The sequence below is a fragment of the Vicugna pacos genome, chromosome 32 (assembly GCF_048564905.1).
Source record: "Vicugna pacos chromosome 32, VicPac4, whole genome shotgun sequence".
Taxonomy (NCBI): Eukaryota; Metazoa; Chordata; class Mammalia; order Artiodactyla; family Camelidae; genus Vicugna; species Vicugna pacos.
Genome location: NC_133018.1, coordinates 21,032,897 through 21,058,732, shown reverse-complemented (window position 1 = coordinate 21,058,732; position 25,836 = coordinate 21,032,897). Strand labels below are relative to the sequence as shown.

Here is a 25,836-nt window from a genome sequence, read left to right as displayed (position 1 = left end):
TCATTTATTTTTGTTTATCTTTTGGCTGAGGAGTGCTAGGCGTTCTTTGTTTAGTCTGGGTATTAGATCCTCATCAGAGGAATCATCGGCAAATATTTTCTCCCAGTCTGTGTGCTGTGGTCTTTTTTTATTTTTTTATTTTTTTATTTTTTTTATTTTTTTTACATTTTTATTGATTCATAATCATTTTACAGTGTTGTGTATGGTCTTTTTTTTAAATAGCTTTATGCTGTTCTTTTCAACATTGCTTTAACTTGCAAAAAAGGAAAATTGAGAGATTGTGCAAAGGAAACTAGTAAGAAATAGAGTAGCTCAAATCTCCCGCGTGCTGCATGCCAGGCCCTTGTCTAAGTCCTGAGTGCGTGATACCCCGAGGGGGCATCTGCTGTGTTAGCCCCATTTCACAGGTGAGGAGAGTGAGGCAGGAAGAGGGTAGGTACCTTGCCTAGTGAGTGGCCGAGTGCAGATTCAGTGCCAGGCAGCTGGGCTGTTTCTTTGTTATTTACTTAGATTTCTTACCACGGCTGCTTCTCTCTTCTTAGGCTCTATTCATCTGCAGTTTTTGGTGACTTTGAGAAGTTCCCCCCTCCTGAAATCACCCGGAGGCCCGTTGAAGACTTGATCCTTCAGATGAAAGCTCTCAACATTGAAAAGGTCAGTCGCAGCCCCAGCCCTGCATCACCCCACTGATCTGCCAGTGTCCCTGTGGCCAGTCTGGTGGGTGAGGGCGGCCCCACCCCTCATAGGCTGATCCCCCTTCCCTGCGGCCCTGGGAGCCTGGGGTGCTGAGCCGCGTGGTGCTTGCCCAGCCCCCTGGCTTTCTCCCTTGGGACTCCTGCCTCCGCAGTGCTGCACCCACTGAGCGGAGGGCTGTCGGTGACCTTGGGGCTCGCAGGATGTCCTGCCCACTCAGTTTTCACATTCCCCCATGCAGGGGTCGCCCGCCTCTCCCCTGCTCCAGGAGGGGAGGGGTGGTGCAGGCTGAGGGATGCCCCCTCCCCATCAGCAGTCACCCCCCAGCCCCTGACAACCACAGGCCTGCTTTCTGTCCCCGAGGATTTTCCACTGTGGACACCTCGTATAAATGGTATCATACAATATTTGTCCTCTTGTGTCTGCTTCTTTGACTCAAGCTCATGTTTCAAAGGTTCACACTGTAGCGTGTGTCAGAGCTTCGTTCCTTTTTCTGGCTGAGTCGTGCTCCGTCACGTGGATGGGCCGTCCTTCGTCCGTCTGCGGGTGGGCATTTGGGCGATTTCCGCCTCTCGGCCGTCGTGAGCGGCGCTGCCGTGAACACTTGTGTACAGGCGTTTATTTGCGCGCTTGTTTTGAGTTGGTCGGCCTTTCTAAGGTGCCACCACCCCGAGCCCGGTCACTCCCTGTCCCCTGCCTGCTTCGTTGGTGGGCACATCTACTCTTGTGATGCCGTTCTTTCCCGTGTGTGCTCGCCGGCCGTCTGGGCCCCTCCTGCTTGGATGACACCTCCCTGGAGGCACAGCCCTCCTCTTGCTTTCCCTGACCTCCGTTGCCAGGAGCAGCTCTTGGCCCACGTGCGCTCTGTACGTGCTCCTGAGCGAGTGGGTGACATGAATAAATGAGGGGAGGGGGTTCCTCCGGCGTGTGGGCCTTGAGTGTGCCCAGGGCCCCGTGTCCTGTGTTCTGAGTGTGCATGGTGCTTGGAGGGCAGACGCTAGGCCCCCCAGCCTCCTGCAGCCCCCTCCTCCACGGTCACTTGTCTCCCCGTGTCCCAGGTCATCAACTTCCCCTTCCCGACCCCACCCTCTGTGGAGGCCCTCATCGCCGCAGAGGAGCTGCTGATCGCGCTGGGTGCCCTGGAGGCGCCCCCGAAAACAGAGAGGTAGGACCAGGCCTGGGGGGCAGCTGAGAGCCCAGATCCCGCCCCGTTCTCGGCCCTCTCCCCTCTCCCCTCTCCCGAGCTGACCTGAGCACCAGGCCTCCCGCTGCTAAAGGCTCCACGTGGTGCCCCTGTCCCCGACCTCCGTCCCCCAGGGTGAAGCAGCTGCAGAGGTCCCGGCTGAGCTGCCCCATCACCGCGCTGGGCAGGACCATGGCCACGTTCCCCGTGGCTCCGCGCTACGCCAAGATGCTGGCACTGAGCCGGCAGCACGGCTGCCTGCCCTACGCCATCACCATCGTGGCCGCCATGACCGTGCGGGAGCTGTTCGAGGAGCTGGATAGGTAGGGGCCGGGGGCGGGCACTCAGGGGTTGCCTGGGCCGAGAGAGGACGTGCAGCCCAGGCTTCTGGGGCACAAGTGACTCACTGAGTCGTGTTCTGGAGCCTGGCGGTGTCCTGATCTCTCTAGAATTGTTTCCTTTTTTTTTTTTTTTTTTTTAATTGAAGTATAGTTGACTTACAATGTTGTGTTAGTTTCTGGTGTACAACCTAGTGATTCGCTTATCCGTATATAAATACTACTTCTCATGTTCTTTTTCATGATAGGTTATTACGAGGTAGTGAGGAGAATTCCCTGTGCTCCACAGCAGGGCCCTGTTGCGGGACTGTTTTAATAAAACACCTCAGACAATGCTGAGGTCAAGGCTCGGGAGCCCAGAGTCTGAGCCAGACCTCCTGGACTCCAGGCTCCCTCTGCTGCTCTCAGCTGTGTGGCCTTGGGAAGGTGACCTCACCTCTCTGTACCTCATCTTCCTTGTCTGGAAAACGGGGACGAGATGTGAATCATTGAGAAATTGTTAGAGTTAAGATAGTTAACGTGAGCAAAGGACTCCACCCCATGCCTGACACCTACCTGAGTGTCAGCTGTCATCTGTAGGTCTGGGAACCACAGGAGTAATTCATTCATCCAGCCCACACTCGGTGGATATTTCATTTCTGTTTCTAAGCAGCACAGTGATGTGCAGTGCCCCTCGTTTGTTGGATTATTTCTTTATATCGATCTCTAGATCTGGAATTGCTGAGTTAGGAGGAATGCATAATTTTAATCTTTTTGGCTGCTGGAGGTGAGTTCTGTGCCAGATTTTAAGACTATGATCACGTTAATCGGTGACCCCTACCGATCCCATCCTGAGTAACCAGTGTGTTCCCAGTCCCTGTGGCTGAGGGCAGCCAGGGCAATAGCCTGGTTGGTCTGTGTCTTTGCAGACCGGCCGCCAGCGACGAGGAGCTCGCCAAGCTGAAGGGCAGGCGGGCCCGGGTGGCCCAGATGAAGAGGATTTGGGCGGGGCAAGGAGCTTCCCGGAAGCTGGGAGACCTCATGGTGCTGCTGGGTGAGTGCCCGGCGTGGGCGTGCAGGGGGTGGGTCAGACAGGGACGGGACCTGGGCAGCGAGTGAGTGCTCCCCTCATCCACAGGTGCCGTGGGATCCTGCGAGTATGCAGGCTGCTCCCCCCAGTTCTGTGAGGCCAACGGGCTGCGGTACAAGGCCATGATGGAGATCCGGCGCCTGCGGGGCCAGCTGACCACGGCAGGTGCGGCCTCACACCAGCCTCAGGCAGTTCCCGGCAGAGAACTTGGGCCTGCTGATGGTTAAAAGTCATTTTGAGTGACGTCATCCACACAGAGCCAATCCCCGCTATTCACAGATTCCGTATTTGTGAATTCATCTGTTTGCTAAAATATATTTTACTTTTTGTTTTAATTTTTTTTCGGGGGGGGGTAATTAGGTTTAACTTATTTATTTATCTATTTTTAGAGGGGGGACTGGGAATTAAACCCAGGACCCTGTGCGTGCTAAGCATGCGCTCTACCACTTGAGCTATACCCTCCCCCGAAAGGTGCTTTAGTGCTTAGCTCTTTTGTGGTCCTTGGCGGACACGCACGCACACGAGCCAAGCAGTGACACACATGCTCCCACCGGGTTGTCTGTCCGTCTTCTCTTTTCCTTGGTAATGTCCCTCTTGCCAACCCCCTGTCCCAGCTCTGGCCTGGACCAGCTGCTGGCCACACCTCCTGCCCAGCAGCCTCTTCCAGGGGTCCCCACTGCTGAGTAGGGTCAGCCCTGGTTTGTTTCTCCAGCAGTCGAGGGGCCCCTCTTGTTGGAGTTGGGGAGCAGCCGGCAGTCCAGCCCCCACTTTCTGCTCCTAGGGGTCTGAGCGGTGGGGACTGGACCTGAAGCCACACCAGGGCCGGGCGTGGGAGGCAGGAACCCCCGGCAGCGCTGGGGGCTGCGGGTCTTCTGCGTCCTGTCCCAGGGTCCGGCTTCCTTCCTGTTTCTTTTCTTTCCTCCCTTTAAAGGCAAACAGAGTACGTTCACTGCGGGTTTTGTAGGGAAGGCAGCAGGAGGTGTACGTTGCGAACCTGAGAACAGAAAGCGCACTCTCCCTGCCTGCCTTCCCCGTCCTGCCCCTCCCGGTCTTCCCCCTGCCCCTCCCAGCAGCAGGGCCCGAAGCCCCGTCTCCTTTCTCCTTCCTGCAAGGCCTCCCAGAGCTTTACATCCTTCTCTCGTGCAGAAGGATGAGGCCTCGCCCTGGATCTTACACCTGGGCTCAGCAGCGCACGGCGCTCGAGGGGAGATGCTCTCGACGCTGTCCCGTGCAGAGGGACCATCCCTCCTGTCTCCTGGGCGGGCGAGCTCCCTGCCCCAAGGCTAACAGGGAACCCAAGTGCGGGCTGTAGCAGCACCGTCTGCTGCCCACAGAGGAACTGGGTCCTGTCCTAAGGAGAGGCAGACGTAGGTATGGGTGGGCCACTGGTTCTGCCCTGCTGGGTCCTTGTCTCCCCTGGCGGCCTCAGTCGGAAGTGGCCGAGTTAAGCAGGTGGCTGAGGCCAGAGCTCTGCCCTGAGTGGTGCGGGACCTTCCAGGGGGCCGGGCGAAGCCAGCCCCAGCCTCGCCATCCTCACCCCTGGCTCTCCCTGCAGTCAACGCCGTGTGCCCCGAGGCCGGGCTCTTCGTGGACCCCAAGATGCAGCCGCCTTCCGAGAGCCAGGTGACCTACCTGCGGCAGATCGTGACAGCTGGCCTGGGTGACCACCTGGCCCGCCGGGTCCAGAGCGAGGACCTGCTGGACGACAAGTGGAAGAATGCCTACAAGGTAGGATGCGGGCTGGGGGACGGGCCGCCTGCTGGTCGCCGCGCCCGGGCTCCCCACCCCGCCGCGCTCCCGCTCCCTGCCCTCTGTCTGTCCCACGTCCCAGCACAGGGGAGCCGGGGGAGGGCCCTTGGATCTGGGTGGGCCTGTTCTCCTCGGTCACGGGTCCCGCAGGCTCTGGGGAAGCTCCCACTGAGGACCAGTGTGGGGCGGACGGTGCGGTCACTCCCCCTTGGGGTGATAGCCTCGCCCCAGCTCCATTTAACAGAGATAGAAGTCACATCCCATACGACTCAGCACTGTGAATCGTGCAGTTCAGGGGTTTTGGTCTGTTCACAGAGCGGTATGGCCATCACCACAGTTAAGTTCAGAACATTTCCATTACTCCGAAAAGACACCCCGTCCCCATTGCAGTCGCTCCCCATTTTCTGCAAATCTCGCCTCGTGAATCTGCTTTCTGTCTCTACGGATCTGCTGTTCTACACGTTTCACGTAAATGAGACCCTACACTGTGTGGCCTCTTGGTCTAGCTTCCTCCTCTCAGCGTCACGTGTTGGAGGCGGGTCCCTCTTGGCAGGACCCCCGCTCGGTTGTACGGACACCTTGTTGGTGTAGCCATGCTGGCTGTGCTGTAACTGGATCCTCGTGGGTTAGTCTCGCCTGGTGCTCGTCTGTCTCCCCAACTCATGCCCACCCACCGCCTCTCTCGCAGACCCCCCTCCTCGATGACCCCGTCTTCATCCACCCCAGCTCTGTCCTCTTCAAGGAGCTCCCCGAGTTTGTGGTTTACCAGGAGATAGTGGAGACCACCAAGATGTACATGAAAGGTAGCCTGGGGGCCGGCCCCTCCTGACCCCCGTGGCTCTGGCGAGCTGCGTCTCTGGGACCGTGGAGGGAGAACCCACGAGCCCCTTGCTGAGCCCCACCCTGTCTCTCGGGTCCACAGGTGTCTCGACTGTGGAGGTCCAGTGGATCCCGGTCCTGCTGCCTTCCTACTGCCAGTTTGACAAGCCTCTGGAGGAGCCACCCCCCACCTACTGCCCCGAGAAGGGACGGGTGCTGTGTCACCGGGCCAGCGTGTTCTGTGAGTTGGGGTGGCTTCCCAGTGGCCTTGGGCTCCAGTAGACACGCAGTCCTGCATCCTGTGTGCCCTGGGAAGTGTGTATGTCCCTCCCAGGTGGTGTCGGTCCAGACTGCAGGCCCCCTTGGGGCAGGGACGGGACTGAAGGGCTGTGGGACTCCCTCGAGGCCCTTACCCACCAGCTGCGTTGCTCCAGATCGCGTCTGCTGGCCGCTCCCCGCAGTCCAGGTGGATTTTCCGGAGGGCATCGATTGCTACAAGCACTTCGCCCGGGTTCTGCTGGAGGGGCAGGTAGGCAGCCAGCGGCTCCCTCGTCCCCTTCCGTGGCACCGTGGATGGGACGTGAGCTCCGGACCCCTCACCCCATTCTGCGGTCTCTCCGCAGGTCTTCCACAGGCTGGCCTCGTACAAGCGCTGTTTGCTGTCTAGCCCCAGCACAATGCTGAAGACGTGGGCCAGGTACAGGCTTTCCCGGGGGCACCGGGGGCAGGCAAGCGATGTGGAGGGAGCTGGTGTTAATGTCCTGGGGCTGCTGGAACAAATTCCCGCCAACTGAGAGGCTTAAAACATTTGTTCTCTCAAATTTGTGGCCAGAAGTTCAAAATAAAGGTGTCAGCAGGGGTGTGCTCCCTCCGCTCCAGGGGAGGGTGCTTCCTTCCGCTTCCAGCCCCCAGTGGCTCCAGAGTTCCTTGGCCTATGGCCACATCACTCCCGTCTGCCTCTGTCTTCTCATGACCTTCCCTCTTCCCTGTGTTCACTCTTCTTCTTATGAGGATTCTAGTCATTGGATTCAGGGCTCCCCTTCTCCAGTGTAACCTCATCTTAATTATACCTGCGAAGACCTTCTTTCTAAATAAGGTCACGTTCTGAGGTTCTGGGTGGACGTGGACCTTTGGAGAGATACAAGTCAACCCACTGTAGAGGTGCCAGGTGCCAGCAGGAGGCATCCTGTGCACCTGAGCCCCTGAAGGCTTCTGCCAGCTGAGCGCAGAGCCACCCCAATCCCCCCCCAGTCCTCATCCTCCCACCTTCTCTTCCTCCTGGTTGCCTCCTATCCCTACGCCTCTATTTTCTTTCTTTCTGCACAGGCTCCAGCCCCAAGGAGATGCCTCCCTCTTCCTGGAGCTGGCATCCTAGACAGTGCCGGGGGTTAGGGTGCAGGAATCAGGCAGGCACTCATGCACACACACCAGCGCTCCCAGGACTCGGGATGAGGGGGTGGGTCCAGGCGTCCCCGCCCACCAAGCCTTTCCCTCGGCATTTGGTCTTGAATATCTGCTCCACGCCATCTGCTCTGCGCCGGACACGTTCTCGCGCTGGGACAGAGCCACGACCCTCTCCTGCGGGGACAGTGCAGTGCAGAGACGTTGACATTCAACAGAACAACTAGTACAAGTGGCAGCTGGTGATGCAGCCGTGAAGGGACAAAGCAGGACGTGGGGATGGGGCGTCAGGAGAGCCTGACTGAGCAGATTAAGGGGAGGCAGGGCTGTGAGCCAGGCACAAGTCTGGAGAAAGGCTTTCAATGGGACGAGCACCATGTGCAGAAGCAGCCTGGGTGGGCAGATCAGAGGCAGCCAAGACCCAAGTGGTGGGAGGCTCCACCCGGCCAACACCCCCAGCATGTTGGACGGAAGGGGTCGTCCTGGGCAGGACAAGCCAGGCAGTGGCCAGCGTGAGGGCTTCGTGATGGTCCATGTCCCGCATCCCTGCCCACAGACTGCAGCCCAGGACAGAGAGCCTCCTGAGAGCCCTTGTTGCCGAGAGAGCCAACTGCCGAGATGCCTTGCTGGCTGCTTGGAGGAAAAACCCCAAGTGTGAGTTTGGGCAGGGCGGGTGCCCCCAAGCCACGGGTTGGGAGGGAGCGGGGTGGGGCCACCGAGGGAACCCAGGGTCGGAGGGAGGATCTGCCCTGCAGAGGGTGGCCGGGCCCAGGGCCATTCTGACTGTCCTCCCTCCCGCCCCTGCAGACCTGCTGGCTGAGTACTGCGAGTGGCTCCCACAGGCCATGCATGCCGACGTGGAGAAAGCCTGGCCGCCCACCCCTGACCGCTGACCCAGTGTGGGCCCGCCTGCCTGCGGGGCTAAGGGCTGGCCTGAGGATCCAGGGGGCTGGCAGCAGCCGGTTCCCAGCCTGGGCACCCCAGCTCCAGACTGCTCCTGGGAGGCAGGTCCATCCCCTAGACACCCTCGTTCATCTCGGCTCGATTCTGGACACAGCTTGCAGCTACTCTGGGCAGTCTGACCCCAGGGCTGACTTTTGTAACTACTGATTACAGGGTGGATAGCAGTTTTATCCACAGGCTGGTCCCATTTTAAATGTGCTCTGTGGACTACATTAGTCCCTTGCAGAGCAGCAGGGCTGGAGGGTGAAGCAGTGGAGAGCAGGAGCAGGCTCCCCACTCCCTGGGCATGTGGTGTCCCCAGCCAGGGAGGGCCCCCAGGGCTTGCGTCTCCTCCTGTGGAATGGGGCACCTCCTCCCCTGAGGGTCAGCTCCCCTCCGGCTACGTGGGTGTAATAAACCTTAGCTGTGATAGCAGCCGTCTGCCGAGTCTGCTGAGTCCTTCTCGCGAATCTCCACCTCCCTGCCACACATGCACGCACACACACGCACGCGCGCAATGTGGAAATTAATCTGGGTAGATGCTCATGAACATGTTAGTGGTGAGACTGTAGAAGATGATTTTCACTTTTTTTTTTTAGTAAAGGTAGATTTATTTAGAGAGATACGTACTGCCTAGAGTGTAAGGCAAGAGAAAGGCCATGAGTTGTGGGGGTTGGGTGCTCAGGTTCAAGTACAAGTAGGTACACACTCCATAGACAGGGTGTGGGCCGTCTCCGAAGAGGAGGGAGCGGGAGAGGGAGCCATGAGGTGTGGTGTTGCCAGTTTTTATGGGCTTGGTAGCTTCACAGGCCAACAAGTGGGGCATTCCAACAACCTGGGGAAGGGGCTGGGATTCCCAGGAGGTAGGCCACCGCCCGCTCTTTGACCTTTTGTGGTCAGCCTGGGACTGTCATGGCACCTGTGGGCTTGTTATTTATCATGCTAATATGTTACAATGAGCATATATTGAAGTTCAAGGTCTCCTTAGAAGTCAAACCTCCTGCCATCTCAATCCTCAAGGCCAACTGGGAGTTGAATCTTCCACCATTTTGGTGTTAAGATTTTCTCTCACTTCTAATTAGGTATGTTTCCTGAATCAGTTTGTGCTAGTATAATATAAACACATAAATTACATAATATAAATACACATATAAAACAAAACAACAAGGATACATACTAAATATTCTAAAACTTTGCCTTCTCCACAATCTGACCATTAACCCAAGTGTGCCCCCAAAGTAGGAGGTCTCCCCTACTCCACATCCAAGCCATCTGCAAGGTCAATTAGAGCACCTCCAGAATTGGTCCAGAACCCCCCTGTGCTCCCCACCTCCAACTGCTGTGCCCTCCCCCCCCCAGCAAGACTCCACGAACTCCTGCCTGAGCCACCGCAGTGGCTTCCTCACTGGTCTCATCCTCCCTGCTGGCCTCTAATGTATTCTCCACGTGGCAGCCAGAGGGAGTCTTAAAACCTGTATCTTACGATGTCATTTCCCTGCATCAGGCCTTCGAGGGTTTTGGAAGGTTCGACCCCCTCCTACCGTCATTCACTGAACATGCACAGGGCTTTTTTCCTGTCCCTTCAACAAAGTCGTCTCTTCACACACACAACAACCCCACCCCTGCCTCCTGTTCAACCTCAGGGCCTTTGCACCTGCCATTTCCTCTATTTCTGCAGACAGGCCTCCCTGACAGTTTATCTACGGCAGACCCCACATCCTCTCCCTTCGGTCTTCATCTCATCACTATTTACTGTCTTCGTAAAACTTACAGCTAGTTTCCTAAACTGGAATATCAAGTCCAGGAGAGCTGAGAAATCCTGCTTGTCTAATCTGGGGATACAAGTGTATTTGACACTACCTGGGCACGCAGTAGGTGCTCAAGGTGTCCACATTTCTTGGCACTAGGGGCTCAGGAGTCCCTGAATGAGCGGCCAGTTGCAAAATCCTCCTTAGAAATTCAGTGTTTTGTAATTGCTTGATGACAAAAATCACTAGGAGTGTTTGAAAATGCAGCTCACTGCTGACCTGAGTCCGAATCTCCAGGGGAGGGGGACATGGGCGTCTTGTGATTGAGATCAGAGGCGTTTGCAAGCGCCGCCCTCTCCAACCGAGCTCCCATTTTACGCTGGCTCACGGGGAGAATTTGGGTTCCCCCCCTGTTCTCACTTCTGGTGCTGTAACTGTGACTTAGAAGGGGAAAAAAAATAAAATAGCATAAAGTGGAGATGCCGGGGATTGAACCCGGGGCCTCATACATGCAAAGCATGCGCTCTACCACTGAGCTACATCCCCCAACTCGTGGTAGTACCTCCTCGGAATAGAGATATAGGAAGTGGCGTCTTCGCTCCTTTTGCATACGTTCCTTCCGTTCTGAATGTTAAGCACCTTCATCAACTCGAGCAGATTTCTTCGGGTCCCAGGAAGTCCACCGGCCAGGGGCGACCGGTACTGCGCCTGTGGAGACCAGAATTCAGAGCGGATGGATGCGGCATCTGGAAAACTGTATTTCTATATGAGTCGAGCGGTAGAAACCACAGCGCAGCTCGTCCTCGTTAGTATAGTGGTGAGTATCCCCGCCTGTCACGCGGGAGACCGGGGTTCGATTCCTCGACGGGGAGGCTGAACGATGCTTTTAACCACCCACAAATACATTTAAGGCATCTTTTCCAGAACTCTCCATGACCTATAGATAAATGTATGAGGTCGTATTTGTCACCGCTGTTCCAGGATCCGCGTAAACGCGGGCGCCTGTGAAGGATACCTTTCTATCCCAGAAATTGCTGGTGGGGAAAGCTGGGCACTCAGCAGTGGGACCTAGAGATCCACTTTTACTTTAGCATAAATATATAAGGTGCGTGTATTCATACTTATATTTCTGATCAGATCACAGTGACGCCAACTATAGCTAACATTATATAGGTTCCCTCAGGTACTGGGCAGTACTCACAAGCGCTTCCACATGCGCAGGCATTTAACCTGTCACAAGCCTGGCAGGCGCTATTTCACCACATCAGACAGATGAAATGCAGGCACAGAGAGAGGACCCAGTAACTCGTCCGAGGGCACACAAATCACAGCCTAGTCTAGACACTGGTTACCTCTGGGAAGGACTGGGATGTGGTGAGACTCCAACTTTCCATTCTTTACCTTTCTGGACTGTTTGAATTTATTATTATTATTATTATTATTATTATTATTATTATTATTATTATTATTATTATTATTATCTCTCTCTTTTCCTTCCTTTCTTCCTTACTCAATTTTTACGAAAATGATACACTTAAATCATTTAAAATTTTTAAAAAATTATTTTTATAAAACAACCGTGCTTTCATGAAAAGCAGCAGTCGGGGGCCCCCTGGCTCCTGAAGGAGTTCAGGACATGCCACTTTGGTGTACTGATTATTTTGAGCTATCAGCACTTGGAAAACAACAGCTGCAGAGAGAGGCTTTCACGGAACTCCCCCTCATCTGCCCAAAGACAGATCCTCCACAAAGAACTGAGGGGCCGTAAAGTGCCTTCTCCGGGAGTTTCCCCAACCGGGAAGACTGACCCCAGTCACTGGACAGCAGCCTAGAGGTGGACATCTTACCCAGACAGACTTTGTCACGGGGTATCATTTACTCTTCTATGGCCCATTATGTCTTTCCTGAAATCCTTTACTGCATCCTCCTCCCCTTTCCCTCTTTTTTTTTTTAAACACTTTTTTTATTGTTACCAGTTTACAATGTTGTGTCAATTTACAGTGTAGAGCACAGTTTTTCAGTTATACATGAGCATACATATATCAGCCTCGGTGGGGAGGGGGAAAGTCTTTCTTCTGCTCCCCTCGACTATTATAATTTTTTTGTTTGTTTATTTACTTATTTATTTATTTATTTATTTATTTTTAATTGAAGTACGGTCAGTTACAATATGTCAGTCTCTGGTGTGCAGCACAATGTCCCAGTCATGCATATACATGCATATATTTGTTCACATATTTTTATTATTTTTATTATTATAATTTTTAAAACTTCATCTTCTTTTTTTTTTAATACCTGCAGGATTTATATGAGCAGGGAGTTTATTGATCTTTTCTTGTCTCTCTCTTCTTTACACTTCCTTGTGTTTAATTGAAATCTTGAAACTATGAAACATCTAATCAATAACTTGGATCCAATATCTTGGATCAAGAACTGTCTCTTCCTTTTACATTAAAAATACCTATTTAGACTCTCATCTTACATGTGCAGAAATAACATCCGGATGGACTTAAAAGGTATATGTATTTTAAAAAAGTAAAAGAGATTAAACTCTAAAGGACGTACAGCAGCACATTGAACAATCAGTCATCATAAAAGGATTGCACAATTTGATGGTTACCAGGGGAAAGAGGGTGGGAAGGGGTAAGTTTGGGAGTTTGAGATTTGCAAATGTTAGCCACTATATATATTTTAAAAAAAACAACCAAGTTTCTTCTGTATAACACAGGGAACTCTATTCAATATCTTGTAATAACCTTTAATGAAAAAGGATATAAAAAGAAATGTATGTATGTATAGCCATGACTGGGACATTGTGCTGTACACCAGAAATTGACACATTGTAACTGATTCTACTTCAATTAAAAAAAAAAGGATTCCAGAGGCCTTGCCAGACTTTCCTGCTAAAATGGAAAAGATTTTTTTCTGCATTACAAGTCTTTAAATATTATTTTTTGTTAACTGTATACATGTACTACGTTGGTGTCTGTAGAAAATATTTCAGAAACTCTGGAAAAGGATTAATATTCTTTATTATTGAAGTAATTCATTCATATCATTAAAAAATCCTAAAATACCAATAGTTAACAGTCAACAAGCAATGAAAGAACTGACAGAGTAGGAAAAATATTAACAACTGTTAACAAAATATATGGGAAAGATTTACTCTTACAAGTATTTAAATAAGGGGAAGTAAAACAGAAGTTACCGTTTTGGGCCTATAATATTAATAAACGTTGTTGTTTGTTTTTTTCCTTAAAGGAATTGAACCCAGGGCTTCATATATTTTAAGCACATGCTCTACCACTTGTTTGTTAATGACCAAAATCCTAGAGACAAAGCAGATTGGCGGTTGCCAGGGGGCTGGGAGGAGGGCAAATGGCGAGTGATTGCTAATAGGTACAGGTGTCCTTTGGAGGGGATGAAATGTGTTGGAACTCCATAGAGGTGGCAGTTGCATGATATTGTGAATATGCTAAATGCCACCAAATTGTTCACTTTGAAATGATTCACTTTATGATATGTGAATTTCACCTCAAAAAAAAATTATTTGGAAAAATGACCAAGACGTGTTTGGGGAAGAAAGGAATGGAACCAGGAGATGGGAGTAGAAACAGCTTCAGCCCGTTCAGAAAGTGCCTAGAATGCTGTGTACTCCATCATCTAACTTGCTAGTCCCATCTAGGGCATTTTGCCATGAGGGAAACAAATTTTATTTTTTATTTTTTATTTTTTTCCGAAATACTTAACTTCATTTATTTAGAATCAATAGAAACAGAATTATTAAAAGAGCTCCAAACTGAATAAAAGTAGAATCAAAATAATCAATTAAAATTGATCTCGATCACGGCTAGCAATAGATTACATGTAAAGTTTGGTAATATTAGAAATATTGGTACTTGATCTTAGTAGAGCTTGAAATATTAGCAGCTTGTAACATTGTGGCCTTACTCTGTCTAGAGCAGTGCTCTGATCATATTTGTTTTCACTGGGGTTTAGCTTTAAATAATGCATCCACATCAGCTTTGTTTGCTTCTCCAGGACTTTTTTGATGGTTCTCAATGAGGACGTTGTCTTCCTTTTTTTGGCGTCTCTGGGAACCAGCATCTCTGTGGGCTATAGACGCTCCCAGGGCCACAAAATTGTGCACATCCTGCAGCCTCTCCCACAGCCATTCCACTCTTTCCATGGAGTTCAGATGTTTGCCCAGATAATGCATAAACTGTACTTCACTCACAGGTCTCTTCTCGATAGGCTTCCCATCAGATCTTGCAAGAAATCAAATCGCAAACATGACAACCATTACTTTAACCGTGTCTTTTGCAAACATCATCTTCACACACGTGTCTTAGGACACGATCTTCTTTCAGGTGTATTAGCAGCTGATGCCACTCAAAGTTGAGTAAGCCTGAGAAAGCTGATGAATTCAGCTCGAAACAAATTTTAAACACAAAAGGAAAAGCCTATATGCAAACAACCCAAGTATCCGCAGTTAAATGGGTTACTCTATGTTGGTGATAGAACTGGACATAGCCATTTAAATCAATGTGAATTTTTTAAAATGCCTCCACTTGCTTAAATTTTTTTCATTATCTTTTTGCTTAATACAGAAGAACTGAGTAGAAACTAATTTGTCTTGTGGGGTGAAGAAAATATTTATCTGAAGTTCAGGAATTCCTTCCATTTCATTTATGATTTCTTTTTATTCTTTTTAATTAAAATAAAATTAATGTTGATGCTTTTTGTTAGAATGTAGAATATGATCTCATTTTAATAAAAATTATCTCCATGTTTCTGTAGATGTCCATAAAGAGAGGTTTGAAACGATGTTAAACTGTCAGTGACGGCTGTCTGTCAGCAGAGGAATATGGGTGTTTATTAGCCTCATATCTTCATACTTTTCCATGGTTCTTGATATTGCACATATTTTGATAAAAAATCAAGTCATAAAAATAATGTGATAGTAATGGTAGGGGGTTGGATAATAGCCCCCACAAGATGCATCCTCCCAGAATCTAGGAATGTGACCTTATTTGAAATAAGGGTACTTGGCAGGTGTAATAACAGTAAGGATCTTGAGACGAGATCATCACAGAGAGACATCGCAGCCGGTGAAGACCCAGCAGAGATGGAAGGATCATCTATAAATCAAGATTGCCAGCAACCGCCAGAGAGGTACCACCCTCAGGACCTCCAGAAGGAACCCACTCTGCCTACCCTAGATTTTGAAATTCTGCTATGCAGAACTATGAGAGAATAAATTTCTGTTGCTTTAAGCACCCTCCCCCCGCCCCCCCAGTTTGTAGTCATTTGTTATGGCAGCCCCAGGGGACGAACACAGTAATTAAGATCTTGTAACTCATTTATGCAACAAGGATTTATTGCGAGCCTCCGATGTGCTAGGCATTGAGCTGATGTATTATTATTAAGTGAGAAAAAGAGGGGACAGCTTGTATGAACTGAATGATTTGGAAAAAAAATTATGGGGAAACAAAACAAAGTGAATAAGCAATTTATTAAAGTATTAACAGTGCTCATGAGACTGGGGTGGTGTTTGACCTCAGTTTTAAATGACGTAAATGACATTTTCAGAGCACACAGTTTGCCTTGGGGTCACTGTACACTCAGGTATGGATGGACATCAAAACCAGTTCCTTCTCTCCGAGGCTCAAAGCTGGGTGTGCTGCACTGCCAGCCTGGCTGTTTGCAGCTGGATTTAGCCACACCTGACTTCCATATCAGAAATGAACACACTGGATTGTACCTCACAAAAGGCCATCTGCAAGGCCTCTGCAGGAGAATCTTCAAAATTTTCAACAGAAATGGGGCCAAGGATTCCAGAAGGGAAACAAAAATCTCCTCTTTCTCCCAGAACTTTTAAATCAGAAATCTTCCCCTCAAGGAGGAATATCCAGCCACAATAAATGTTAGGATGGGCAGGTATATTCCAGCCTGGGCACATTCATGGGTTAGGGCTTCCAAAACAAAACACCACAGACTGAGCGGCTTAAACAACAGAGATTTATTCCCTCACATTTCTGGAGGCCAGAAGTCTGAGATCAAGGCACCCCCAGTTTGGTTTCTTCTGGGGCCTCTGTCCATGGCTTGCCGAGGGCTGCTTCCTTGCTGTGTCTTGACGTGTTGCTCTGCTATCTGTGTTTGTCCTCTTCTTTAGAAGGATACCAGTCATACCGGATTAGGACTTGCCTGAAATTAAAACTTAATGACCTCTTTAAAGGCCCTATCTCCAAATGCAGTCACATTCTGGGATACTGGGGGTTAGGGCTTTAACATATCAATGTGGAGGAAGGGACACAGTTTGGCCCATAATGTTGGGGCTGGAGACATTTAGAGGTCTCTGATTTGCTCCAGGAAGCTCAGGAAATTGGCTGGCTCTGTGTTCCCATTTGGAAGTCTAATGGGCATCTCAAAATGGAACATGTCTGTGACAGATGTCCTGATGCCCTTACTCACTCAGCAGTGCTCCTGCCCAGGGTCAAGGGCATCCACCATCCACCCAGTTGCCCAGGCAACCCTTGGGTGTCATCCTTCATCCCTTCCTTCCCCTTATTCCTCACATCAAATCCATCAACATGTCCTCCTGCCCTCCTTCCAAGCCCTAACCCAAGTCCATCCCTTCACCAAGCCCTCCACTGCCTCCCAGCTCTAAGACACCGTCAGCTCCTGCCCAGACTATTCCAGAAGCCACCTCACTGGTCTCCCTGCTGCCACTTTAGCCCGTCCTGTCCATTTTCCATATAGCAGCCAGGGGAGACTAAGATACAAATCATATCATCACTCACTCCCCGGCGGCTCTCCAACACAGAAAGAACTACAAACCCTTCACTGTGGCCTTCAAAGTCAGCGAGATCTGGCCTCTGCCCACCTCTGTGTCCTTGCCTCCTGTCCTCTCCCCCTCACCCTCTTCACCTCTTCCACACTGACTTTCTTTCTAGTCCTACAACTGCCCCCTCCCCCGCTGTGTTTCAGCCTCAGGGCCTTTTCATCAGCTGTTGCCACCATCCCAGAGGCTCTTCCTCAGCCAGCTCTTCATTCTCCAAATCTTCTCAGCGCTCGCCTTCTCTTACTGCCTCCATCCCAGGTATTCCACCCCATCACTACGATTTATTTTGCTTCTTAGCATTTCTATTATGAAGTACTATTTTGTTACTGTACTGGTGACTGAGTCAGAGGGTCACATAGGTGCTTGGCAAACACTTTTTTTTTAAAATGACTTCACATCATGAAGGACCTACCTCCCCACTTGCTCTCCCAGACAACGCTCCCCACCCACTCATTTCCCAAAGGACAGGAAAGCAGAGGGAGCCAAATCTGCTGACCTGTTGATTTCTTAGTCTTGAGGCTGAGCAGGTGCCTTGCTTGGAGATCGGATCTGGGTCACTCATTACCCAAAGGAAAGCCACATTCTGGCCCATGCGGCCTCCTACATACCTCAGTGTAGTCAGCATCCCTGCCACACCTTGGACTGCTTGGGGATCTACACCTGTGCACAGAGAAGGGAACTCAGAAAGCAGACCCTCTGAGCGAGGTAGAATTCGTTCGTTCAATTCATTTATTTAAGCCAATTCAACAAATACTTTGAAAGCACCTATTGGGTGCCAGGCACTGTTGTAGGCTTTGAGGGAGACAACAGTGACCAAGGCAGAAGACCTCCTTGCCCCTCATGGGTCCGTCACCCTCCCACCTTGGGTGACAGATAATGGACAAGGAAAACAATACCTAAGCTAACAGTAAACAATAAACGGCTGGAGTCGCGTTGGGAAGGGTGATCAGGGAAGCCTTCCCGGAGGCGGTGGCGTTGAAGGACGAGAGGAGCGGGGGGCGGGGGCGGGGCTAGCCGGGCAGTCACGCGCTCCCGCTGATTCTGGTCTCGCGGCACCGGATTACCACGTCGAGGACCCACGGCAGTTACACGACGAGGAGGACAAAAGCGCACCCCAGCGCCAGCAGCGGCCGAAATAGCTCAGTTGGGAGAGCGTTAGACTGAAGATCTAAAGGTCCCTGGTTCGATCCCGGGTTTCGGCAGCTGGCGTTTTCTTTTCCCCACTATGTGACGGGTGAAAACAAGGTAAAGTGATTCCCTCCCTCCCCAGTTTATAAAGGGGTTTCACTTTCTTTATTTGAAACAGGGTCTGAGCAGTATCGAACGGTATGGAAACTTCCTCTCACCCCCACCCCCCCCCCCCGCCACTGGAGAAATCCGCCAGGTTTTTCATGACTCCGTTTCTTTTGTTTCATAAAACACTTAACCCCTGTTAGACAGTTGTTGTTTGTAGGCATCTGTTAGACTAATTTTTGCACTTTGTTAATTTCTCCTCTTTGAACCCTGGCGGCTACATCATGGACCGAGCAGGAAAAGGCCTCTTAAATGGAATTAAACAAAATGGGACTTTTCCTACTTTAGTTTTGTAGGAAAAGATAAAACATTTAATCATTTGGAACATGTTTGTATTTTGGGAAAGCTGAGTACACCTTTAAGAAGAGCGTTGAAAGTTCCTTCAGAGGGCTAGTCCTCGTTAGTATAGTGGTGAGTATCCCCGCCTGTCACGCGGGAGACCGGGGTTCGATTCCCCGACGGGGAGGCTGCTTCTTTTAACCTCGGTGTGTTTTCATTTCTCTCCCAAATTCTTCCACTTTCATAAAAATTCCTTACTCTTCTCGAAAAGAAGAAACCTGTCAAGCAAGCGAGGTTTGGTTCGGTGATTGGCTTGCTTAATCCCAGTCATGCACTAGCTCCCTCATGTCACATACTGTCACATACTGTCACACACTGTTAAGAGAAAGTGAAAGACTTTCTACAAACCTTCCTGCAGGCCGTCAGCACCGCTGGAGTGTTTGGTTTATCTGATCACTTCCCAGAATAAGACTATCAACTCCTAAGGCCAGAAAATGCTCATTCCGCTGCAAATAAACCATCATCTTACATCTTGCTCTGGCCTCAGAAAATCTTTATGGACTTGAGACAGGAGATAGGAACATTCCGGATTGAAAATTTTCTTGTCTTAATTCAGTTGCAGGCTCAACTTCCTGAATACAGCTATCTTCCTTCCAGGCTGCTATTCTTCATTTGTCTGTTCACTTATTTCTTTCACATTAATTCCATAAATATTTACTGAAAACTTATTATGTGCCAGGCACTGTGGATATGGCAGGAAACAGGTAGACAAGGCTCTTGCCTACTGAGCTTGCGACCAAGTGAGGGACACAGACAGTCAACAAATAGTATAAAAACTGGTTCTCAGAGTAATAAATGCAGAAAAACAAAACAAATGAAAAGGGATGTGATAAGGAATGAGTGGGATTCACATGCCCCTTTAGAGAGGTGGCCAGGAAGGCCTTTCTGAGGGCCTGGACAATGAGGAGGAGGCAATCATGAGAAGATCTGGGGAACAGCATTCCAGGCAAAGGGAAGGGCAAGTGCAAAGGCTCTGAGGTGCACAGGAACCTGGCATGTTTGAGGAACAGCAAGGAGGCAGATGTGGCTAGAGTGCCCGTGAGGAGGAGGAGAGGGGTAAGGGAGGGACATTAGAGAAGTGAACAGAGGCCAGATCACAGAGGGCCTTAAAGGCCACAGTTAGGAGGATGGATTTGATTCTAAGTTTTATGCAGAAAAGAAACATAATCGGGTTTGTTTGGAGCAGAACAGGCTGGCAAGAAAGCACGCAGGGCACCTGCTGAACCGACTGTAGCCCCTTAGCTTGCTCCCAAACCATGTCCAAGGTACCCCCATCTGAGGCCATCCACCTTCCTTTCAGCGGCTGAGGTCTCTGTCAAGGCCGCTCCCTTGAACTAGGGGAACAAGGACAGAGGATGCTTTCGACGGGCCCCATTCCACACCTCACCCCATCGCTATCCTGCTCTTTCCCTGTTTCACCAAAACAGCATCAGCAAAGGGTCAGTTCACGCCTAGGGTGAATATGAGGGGCCCTTCGCTGGAGTTCACACAATAACAGATTCTGTAATCGTGAGAACTCGCGTTCCAGAGCACAGGCCTCGAACCGGGCACTGTTCTAAATCCTCTACGTGTAACTCATTCCGTGGTCACGCCCACCCTGTCACGTAGGTACTATTCAAATCTCCGTTTCACAGATGAGGCCCAGAGAGGCGACATACTGAAATCCCAGCCGCTGGGTCCACTGACCCGGGCACCAGCTCAACGGGGACTTTAGTGGGCAGGGTTTCAGACATCAACAGACTGTAAGGGAGATCATTAAGCAGGGACTGAGGTGGCAGGACATTTTGGGGTGAGTTCTCTCCATCATAGTGACTCTGTTTCCTGCCAGGAAATGTCAAGTGCTGGTGGAAGGAGATGCAGCCTCAGTTTTCTGTGTTCTCCTTGCCTCTCACCTGTTCCTTCACCGTTGAGTGGCCCTCTGATGACTCAAAGGACACCCCATACTCATTGTGACTTCTCTCCCCTGGGTGCTGCTTGAGCACTCTGGAAGGGACAGGTACTGGCAGTTAAGAAACGGCCCCTTTCAGTGAACTATTGCAAAAAGATTCTTGTCTCAGCGTTTAAGGCATGATTCGGGGAGGGGTGAGGGCTGGATCTGTTTCTTCTTAGTTTGCTCATTTTTATATTCAGAGTTCTTGTGGCAGAATAAAAAGGTCTTGTAAACCTCAAAGTCACCAACAATTGGGATGGTTTTAAAAAACGGGAAACCAGAGATTTCTGGGTGGACGGGCAACGAACACCCTTATTTATTGGGAAGAAACTCTTTTATTTTCCCTTTCTTCTTGACTGGCTGCAAGGAGCAACATTCAAGAACTGGTCTGTCTCCATAGAAGAACTTACGGGTACCCAAGGGGAAAGGAGGGGAGGGATAAATTAGGAGTTTGGGATTAGCATGTACATACTACTATATATAAAATAGATAAATAACAAGATCTTACTGTATAGCACAGGGAACTCTATTCACTCTTGTAATAGCCTATAATGAAAAAGAATAGGAAAAATAATATATATGTATAACTGAATCACTCTGCTGTACACCAGCAACTGACACAACATTGTAAGTCAACTATACTTCAGTTTTAAAAAATTTAAAAAAGATTAGGTCTGTCTCCCTTTGTTCCTTGGTTCTGGTGTCAGCTAGTAGTTCGGCTGTAAAGCTATGAAGGACGAGCCTAGTTGGGAAATATACAACGCTTGGCTTCGGTTTGCTTTTGCTAAACCCTAACACCTATTTAAATACACAAATTTTTAATTTAGAAAAAAACTATAGTCTTACGAATAGACTATAATAGCACAGAGCTGCAGGAAGTGGTATAAAAGGGGAGGGGATGTAGCTCAATGGTAGAGCTCATGCTTTTGCGTGTGTGAGGCGCGGGTTCGATTCCCCGTGCCGCCATTGTTCTAATTTTTTTTTTTTTCATTTTGGTTTCTCTATTTTTTTTTTTTTCTTTTTCAAATGGAGGTACTGGGAATTGAACCAAGTACCTCATGCATGCTCAGCATGCGCTCTACCAACTGAGCTATACCCCCACCCCCAGAAAAAGCCAAAAATTTTAAGAATAGACTATAGCAAAGAATTTCAGAAAACAGGAGGAAGAGGGAGGGGGATGTAGCTCAGTGGTAGAGCGCATGCTTTGCATGTATGAGGCCCCGGGTTCGATCCCCGGCATCTCCACTATTCCCTTTCTGGGTTTCTTTTTTTCTTTTTTTTTTTTTTATTGAAGTTTTGTTGATTAACAATATTAGTTTCAAGTGTACATCAAAGTGATTCAGTTATACACATACATACATATATATTTTCTTTTCAGATTTTTCTCCAATTATATGTTTCTACAAGAAATTGAATATAGTTCCCTGTGCTCTACATTAGATCCTTGCTGTTTATCTATTTTATAGTTAGTAGTGTATACATGTTCATCCCCAACTCCTAATTTAGGACTCCCCACCCTTTCTCCTTTGGTAACCACAGTTTGTTTTCTATGTCTGTGAGTCTGTTTTTGGTTTGTAAACAGAATTTTTTTTTCTTTTCTGCACATGGTCATCGGACAAGCACCGTGAATGTAATTGTGACCTGGAGGTGGGACTGTCACCCTAGGCGTGATCTGTCCTTCTTGAAACCCCTAACACTCCAAACGTCCTTTTGTTAGAAGAGGCAAATGGAAGCAGATAGCAGAAAAATGTGAAAGTACATGATGACTGAAACCATGGCAAAAGTGACAGTGATCATTTAGGGATTTTTTTCCCCTACGTCTCCTGGCAAGAAAAGGCCTAGAGGCCGGGTGACTCATTCCTGGCTATCAGAGGGCAAACGTGAACGTCATTCAAAGGTCTGAGAGTCTGTGCTGGCCGTTGCCCTGTATTTATGCTGTCGCTAACAACCATTTTCAGAGGAAGCCACCCAAAAGGAAACCAGCAGCCCCGGCAGGTGAGATTCTGCTTCCTGCTTCATCAGCAACAGGCCAGGAGGGAATGCATGCGTGGCTGCGGGGCACTGACTGTTTATACCTTCATTTATACCCCGTACCTTATCATTAAAAATAAAAGATATCTTATTAAAAGAATGGATCCTGTTACACTCCGTGGGTTCAGTTCTTTGCAGTAATCATGAATTCTGCATCCATCAAATCCTATCTCGCATTTGATTTGACCTCATGTTTTAAATCATAAAAACATCTCAGCTTAGAACTGGAGGGTCCTGACTCAGCACAGCCTTTGTTTTTGAGATGAAACTGAAGTTTGTGAAATGACTCACCAGTTGGGTGGTGGAGTACTGGTGACAGCTCCCGCCTGGAATGCACTTCCCTGAAGGTTATTTCTCCCTAAATGTCAACAGGTTTTAAGAGCACAAAACGTTGAGGTTATTTCTAAAATTATCAGGCCTAACATGAAACTAGTCATAAGCTTCTGTTTTACTTTGTATATTATAATTAAGTATTTCTAATAGTTCAGTGACAAGGGAAAAACACCATAAGGGGAAACAGCAAGGCTTGTGCAGGGTAATGGCGCTTTCTAGAAAGGCTATGACTCTTTGAAAAAACTGTTTTTTCAATAATCAGATTTTATTTCACAAGTAGAAAAACAAAACCCATTACATGAGGTACCAAGACTAGTCAAATGCATAGAGGCAGAAGGTAGAAGGGTGGCTGCCAGGGGCTGAGGGTGGGGGGAGTTAGGAGTTAGTGCTTAATGGGTACAGAGCTTCAGTTTTGCAAGAAGAGTGGAGGTGGTAACTGCACAACAGTGTGAAATTAAAGGGTAGCAGAATAAGCCACCCAAAAAACGTGCCACTTTGATATTATTTTGAGCTGTTGGCACTTGAAAAACAGCAAATGCAGAGGGGAAATTTTCGCTGAACTCTGTTCATCCACCCAAAGACAGACCCTTTAAAAAGGAATTCAATGGTCGTAAGAGTCCCTCCCTGGGAGTCTCACCAACCAAAGAAACTGCAGTTGACATCAAACTTTGTCACAAACTGTCAGATATCTCCAACTATTGTTTTCTCCCAGTAGAAATTACTTACTCTCCATTAAGAGGCCACCACCCCCTTCACCTTTCCCTATTAAGATAGTATTTAAGCATAATTCTGAAGACACCTCTTTGAGTGACACATTTTCCCCCTGGGATATCTCCCAGGTATACATGAAATGTGAATGTTAATAAACTCTTAGGTATTTATTTTTCTCTTTTTAATTGTCTTTCATGACAGGGGGTCTGAGCTAAGAACTCAGAAGGGTAAAAGGAAAAGTATTTTCACCTCCTCTACAATGTACTAAACACTACTTAACTGTACACTTGAAAATGGGTAAGATGGTACATTTTATGTTATGTGTATTTTGCCACAATTTAAAAACAACAACTTAAAAACCAAAAACAAAACAAAGACCCAACAGCTGACTTCTCCAGGTTCCTAAACTAGACAGATTTGGGAACCCGAACTTCAGTCTGACTTTCTGACTGGTGGGGGATGAAATGGTGTATTTTTCAGCTGGAGCCGTTTGTGTTCTGCCGCACAAGGCAAATACAGGAAAAGGACCAGTCCCCAGGGCTTCTCACCCCCTCCCCTCTGAGCTGCAGATTCCTTTGACTTCCTTTTATGGTTATATAACCGATGACAAAGCGAGCAAACCTGTCTCACTCCGCTGAGTTCACCTTTTCTCTTGGGAGAAAAATGTTTGCTGGTCATTATGTGCACATTCACATGATGCTGAGTTAAGTCCCACACAAGGTTATGACCTCCAGGGAACTGAATCCTTTGGTGGGGAGGAAGAAAAGCAGGCAGACAAACAGGCACCAGTCCAACCCCCAGCAGCCCACCACCCAGGCCCTTTGTGAGCTCAGCCCATCACGTGTTCACCCTGCCCGCCAATCCCGCCGTGTTGCTGGGCCTCTGTCACGCTTCCATTGGTGCCAGCTCTGAAGCAATCCGTTCTGGGGCGCCTGCAAAGGACGGATCAGTGGGTGGAAGGAACTGAAAATGGATCCAATGACTCATCCTGCTTCTGGCATGTTCTAGCACACTGCATTCTAGGTCAGGGGATTTTAGGTTTAGGAGCGTGACTTGATACCTGATTCCCGGGTTCCTGAGTCCAAGTGGGACATTTAGACTTTGGGAGCCCTTCTCAGCAAAGAGAAAAGCAGTTGTGATGACAACGGTAATCTGTAGGGCAGGGCTTGTCAGCCCAATGCATTCCTGACTTGGGGGCCGAGTAATTCTGTATTGTGGCGGACTGTCCACTGTAGGACATTGAAAGGGTGCTAGTGGCACCCCTCACCCCCAACATCACAGTTGTGACAACCAACGAGGCCTCCAGACATTGCCAAATGTCCACTGAGGGGCCAGATCACTCAGAGCTGAGAGCCACGCTGGTCTAGAAAAACCGCAGCCTCTTCTCTTGGGGAAGGTCATTTTCCGCTCCCTCCTCCCCTCAGTGCCCTTGGACAAATGTTTATTTCTATTTGCTTTGACAAAGCCCACTGTTGGACTTAAGTTAGGGGCTGCAGGGGTTCCACAGAGATTTTTTTTTTTTTACCAGAGGCAACATCAGTGTTCTCAGCTCGTAAGAATTCTGCTTTCCCTTTGGAGATAACGCTGGGCCTGTTCCCCACTCTCTGAACCTCTCCCCCCGCCCCTTTCTCCTTCTCTCCCTCCCCTGGGCCTGAAATCAGGTCTGTTTTGCTCTGTATCTTTTGGACTCTGAAAAAAGCTATGTCACAAAGCTCGTGACTCAGCCTTTAAACAACATGTGTCACGAGGCTTGCAGGCAAAGGAACAGCCCAGAGCAAACAGGGTGCGGTCAGAAGCCAGGCCTGGTCACCTGAGAAAGACGGTCAGCTTTGTGTTCTTCTGGAAACTTCTGACATTTAGGGAGGGAAAAAACCTTATGAAGAGCCTGAATATTCTGTTCCTTTAAAGTCTCTTTCCAGAAATTTAGAAATAACCTTCACAAGGATCTGTATTGGAAGTCACTCAGGTCTCTGGCTAACCTGAAAAATGACACTTTATTTTTATTACTCATTTTAATTTCCCAGTAATTCATTCTCTGAAAAATGCTAACAATGACAGAGGTTAAAGTCGGCTTTGAACACTGTCAGAGCTTTTCCATAAATACATAGGTTACCAAAGGAAATACATAGCTTTGTTTTGATTCACATTTTAAGTATAATGTTTAAATAATATGATGTTCATAATTTCAAACAGGAATGTAGTCTTTTCCTAATGGCAGACCAGTTTTTAGTCAGCTTTTGCATATATATACATTTTTTGAAGGCTTTAAAAGTGAAAATTAAAAACATCCTCCTCTCATTTGTAGAAATAAGAAATATTTCTAGAAAAGTCCAGCAAGAACAGTGGTTGGGGAAATTGAGGGCGTAAGAGAGGTTTTTCCTGTAAACTTCAAAAAAATTCTTTTAAGTTTTCA

At 48.9% G+C, this 25,836-nt stretch overlaps 1 protein-coding gene, 2 long non-coding RNA genes, 5 other non-coding genes and 1 pseudogene across 9 annotated transcripts in view; 6 read left to right on the top strand and 3 right to left on the bottom strand.

Moving 5' to 3' along the window:
- DHX37 (DEAH-box helicase 37) overlaps nt 1-8,629 on the top strand; it is a 30,160-nt gene extending 21,531 nt beyond the window's left edge. The window contains exons 16-27 of the mRNA XM_015243767.3: nt 543-654; nt 1,752-1,858; nt 2,011-2,199; nt 3,123-3,247; nt 3,332-3,448; nt 4,839-5,011; nt 5,721-5,835; nt 5,955-6,092; nt 6,286-6,380; nt 6,475-6,548; nt 7,809-7,906; nt 8,060-8,629. Coding sequence (XP_015099253.2) covers nt 543-654; nt 1,752-1,858; nt 2,011-2,199; nt 3,123-3,247; nt 3,332-3,448; nt 4,839-5,011; nt 5,721-5,835; nt 5,955-6,092; nt 6,286-6,380; nt 6,475-6,548; nt 7,809-7,906; nt 8,060-8,145 — 1,429 coding nt within the window. The 3' untranslated portion in view covers nt 8,146-8,629. The remainder of the gene's footprint in view (nt 1-542; nt 655-1,751; nt 1,859-2,010; nt 2,200-3,122; nt 3,248-3,331; nt 3,449-4,838; nt 5,012-5,720; nt 5,836-5,954; nt 6,093-6,285; nt 6,381-6,474; nt 6,549-7,808; nt 7,907-8,059) is intronic.
- Nucleotides 8,630-10,416: 1,787 nt separating this feature from the next.
- On the bottom strand, nt 10,417-10,488 carry TRNAA-UGC (transfer RNA alanine (anticodon UGC)). The gene has a single exon. It is a non-coding gene; the product is annotated as a tRNA-Ala (tRNA).
- Nucleotides 10,489-10,510: 22 nt separating this feature from the next.
- Nucleotides 10,511-25,024, bottom strand: LOC140690988 (uncharacterized). 2 transcript variants are annotated; one of them, XR_012066413.1, is made up of 5 exons: nt 24,949-25,024; nt 24,045-24,355; nt 22,671-22,737; nt 17,283-17,446; nt 15,950-16,149 (listed from the first exon to the last, which is right to left on the bottom strand). It is a non-coding gene; the product is annotated as an uncharacterized lncRNA (long non-coding RNA). The 2 variants fall into 2 exon arrangements; XR_012066414.1 differs by lacking the exons at nt 15,950-16,149; nt 17,283-17,446 and adding an exon at nt 10,511-10,650.
- On the top strand, nt 10,743-10,814 carry TRNAD-GUC (transfer RNA aspartic acid (anticodon GUC)). Its single transcript has one exon. It is a non-coding gene; the product is annotated as a tRNA-Asp (tRNA).
- Nucleotides 13,928-14,400, bottom strand: LOC116276613 (parathyroid hormone pseudogene; annotated as a pseudogene).
- Nucleotides 17,857-22,493, top strand: LOC140690989 (uncharacterized). The gene is made up of 3 exons (XR_012066415.1): nt 17,857-18,031; nt 20,247-20,414; nt 21,969-22,493. It is a non-coding gene; the product is annotated as an uncharacterized lncRNA (long non-coding RNA).
- TRNAF-GAA (transfer RNA phenylalanine (anticodon GAA)) lies at nt 17,916-17,988 on the top strand. Its single transcript has one exon. It is a non-coding gene; the product is annotated as a tRNA-Phe (tRNA).
- On the top strand, nt 18,474-18,545 carry TRNAD-GUC (transfer RNA aspartic acid (anticodon GUC)). The gene has a single exon. It is a non-coding gene; the product is annotated as a tRNA-Asp (tRNA).
- Nucleotides 21,522-21,593, top strand: TRNAA-UGC (transfer RNA alanine (anticodon UGC)). Its single transcript has one exon. It is a non-coding gene; the product is annotated as a tRNA-Ala (tRNA).
- Nucleotides 25,025-25,836: the final 812 nt, after the last annotated feature.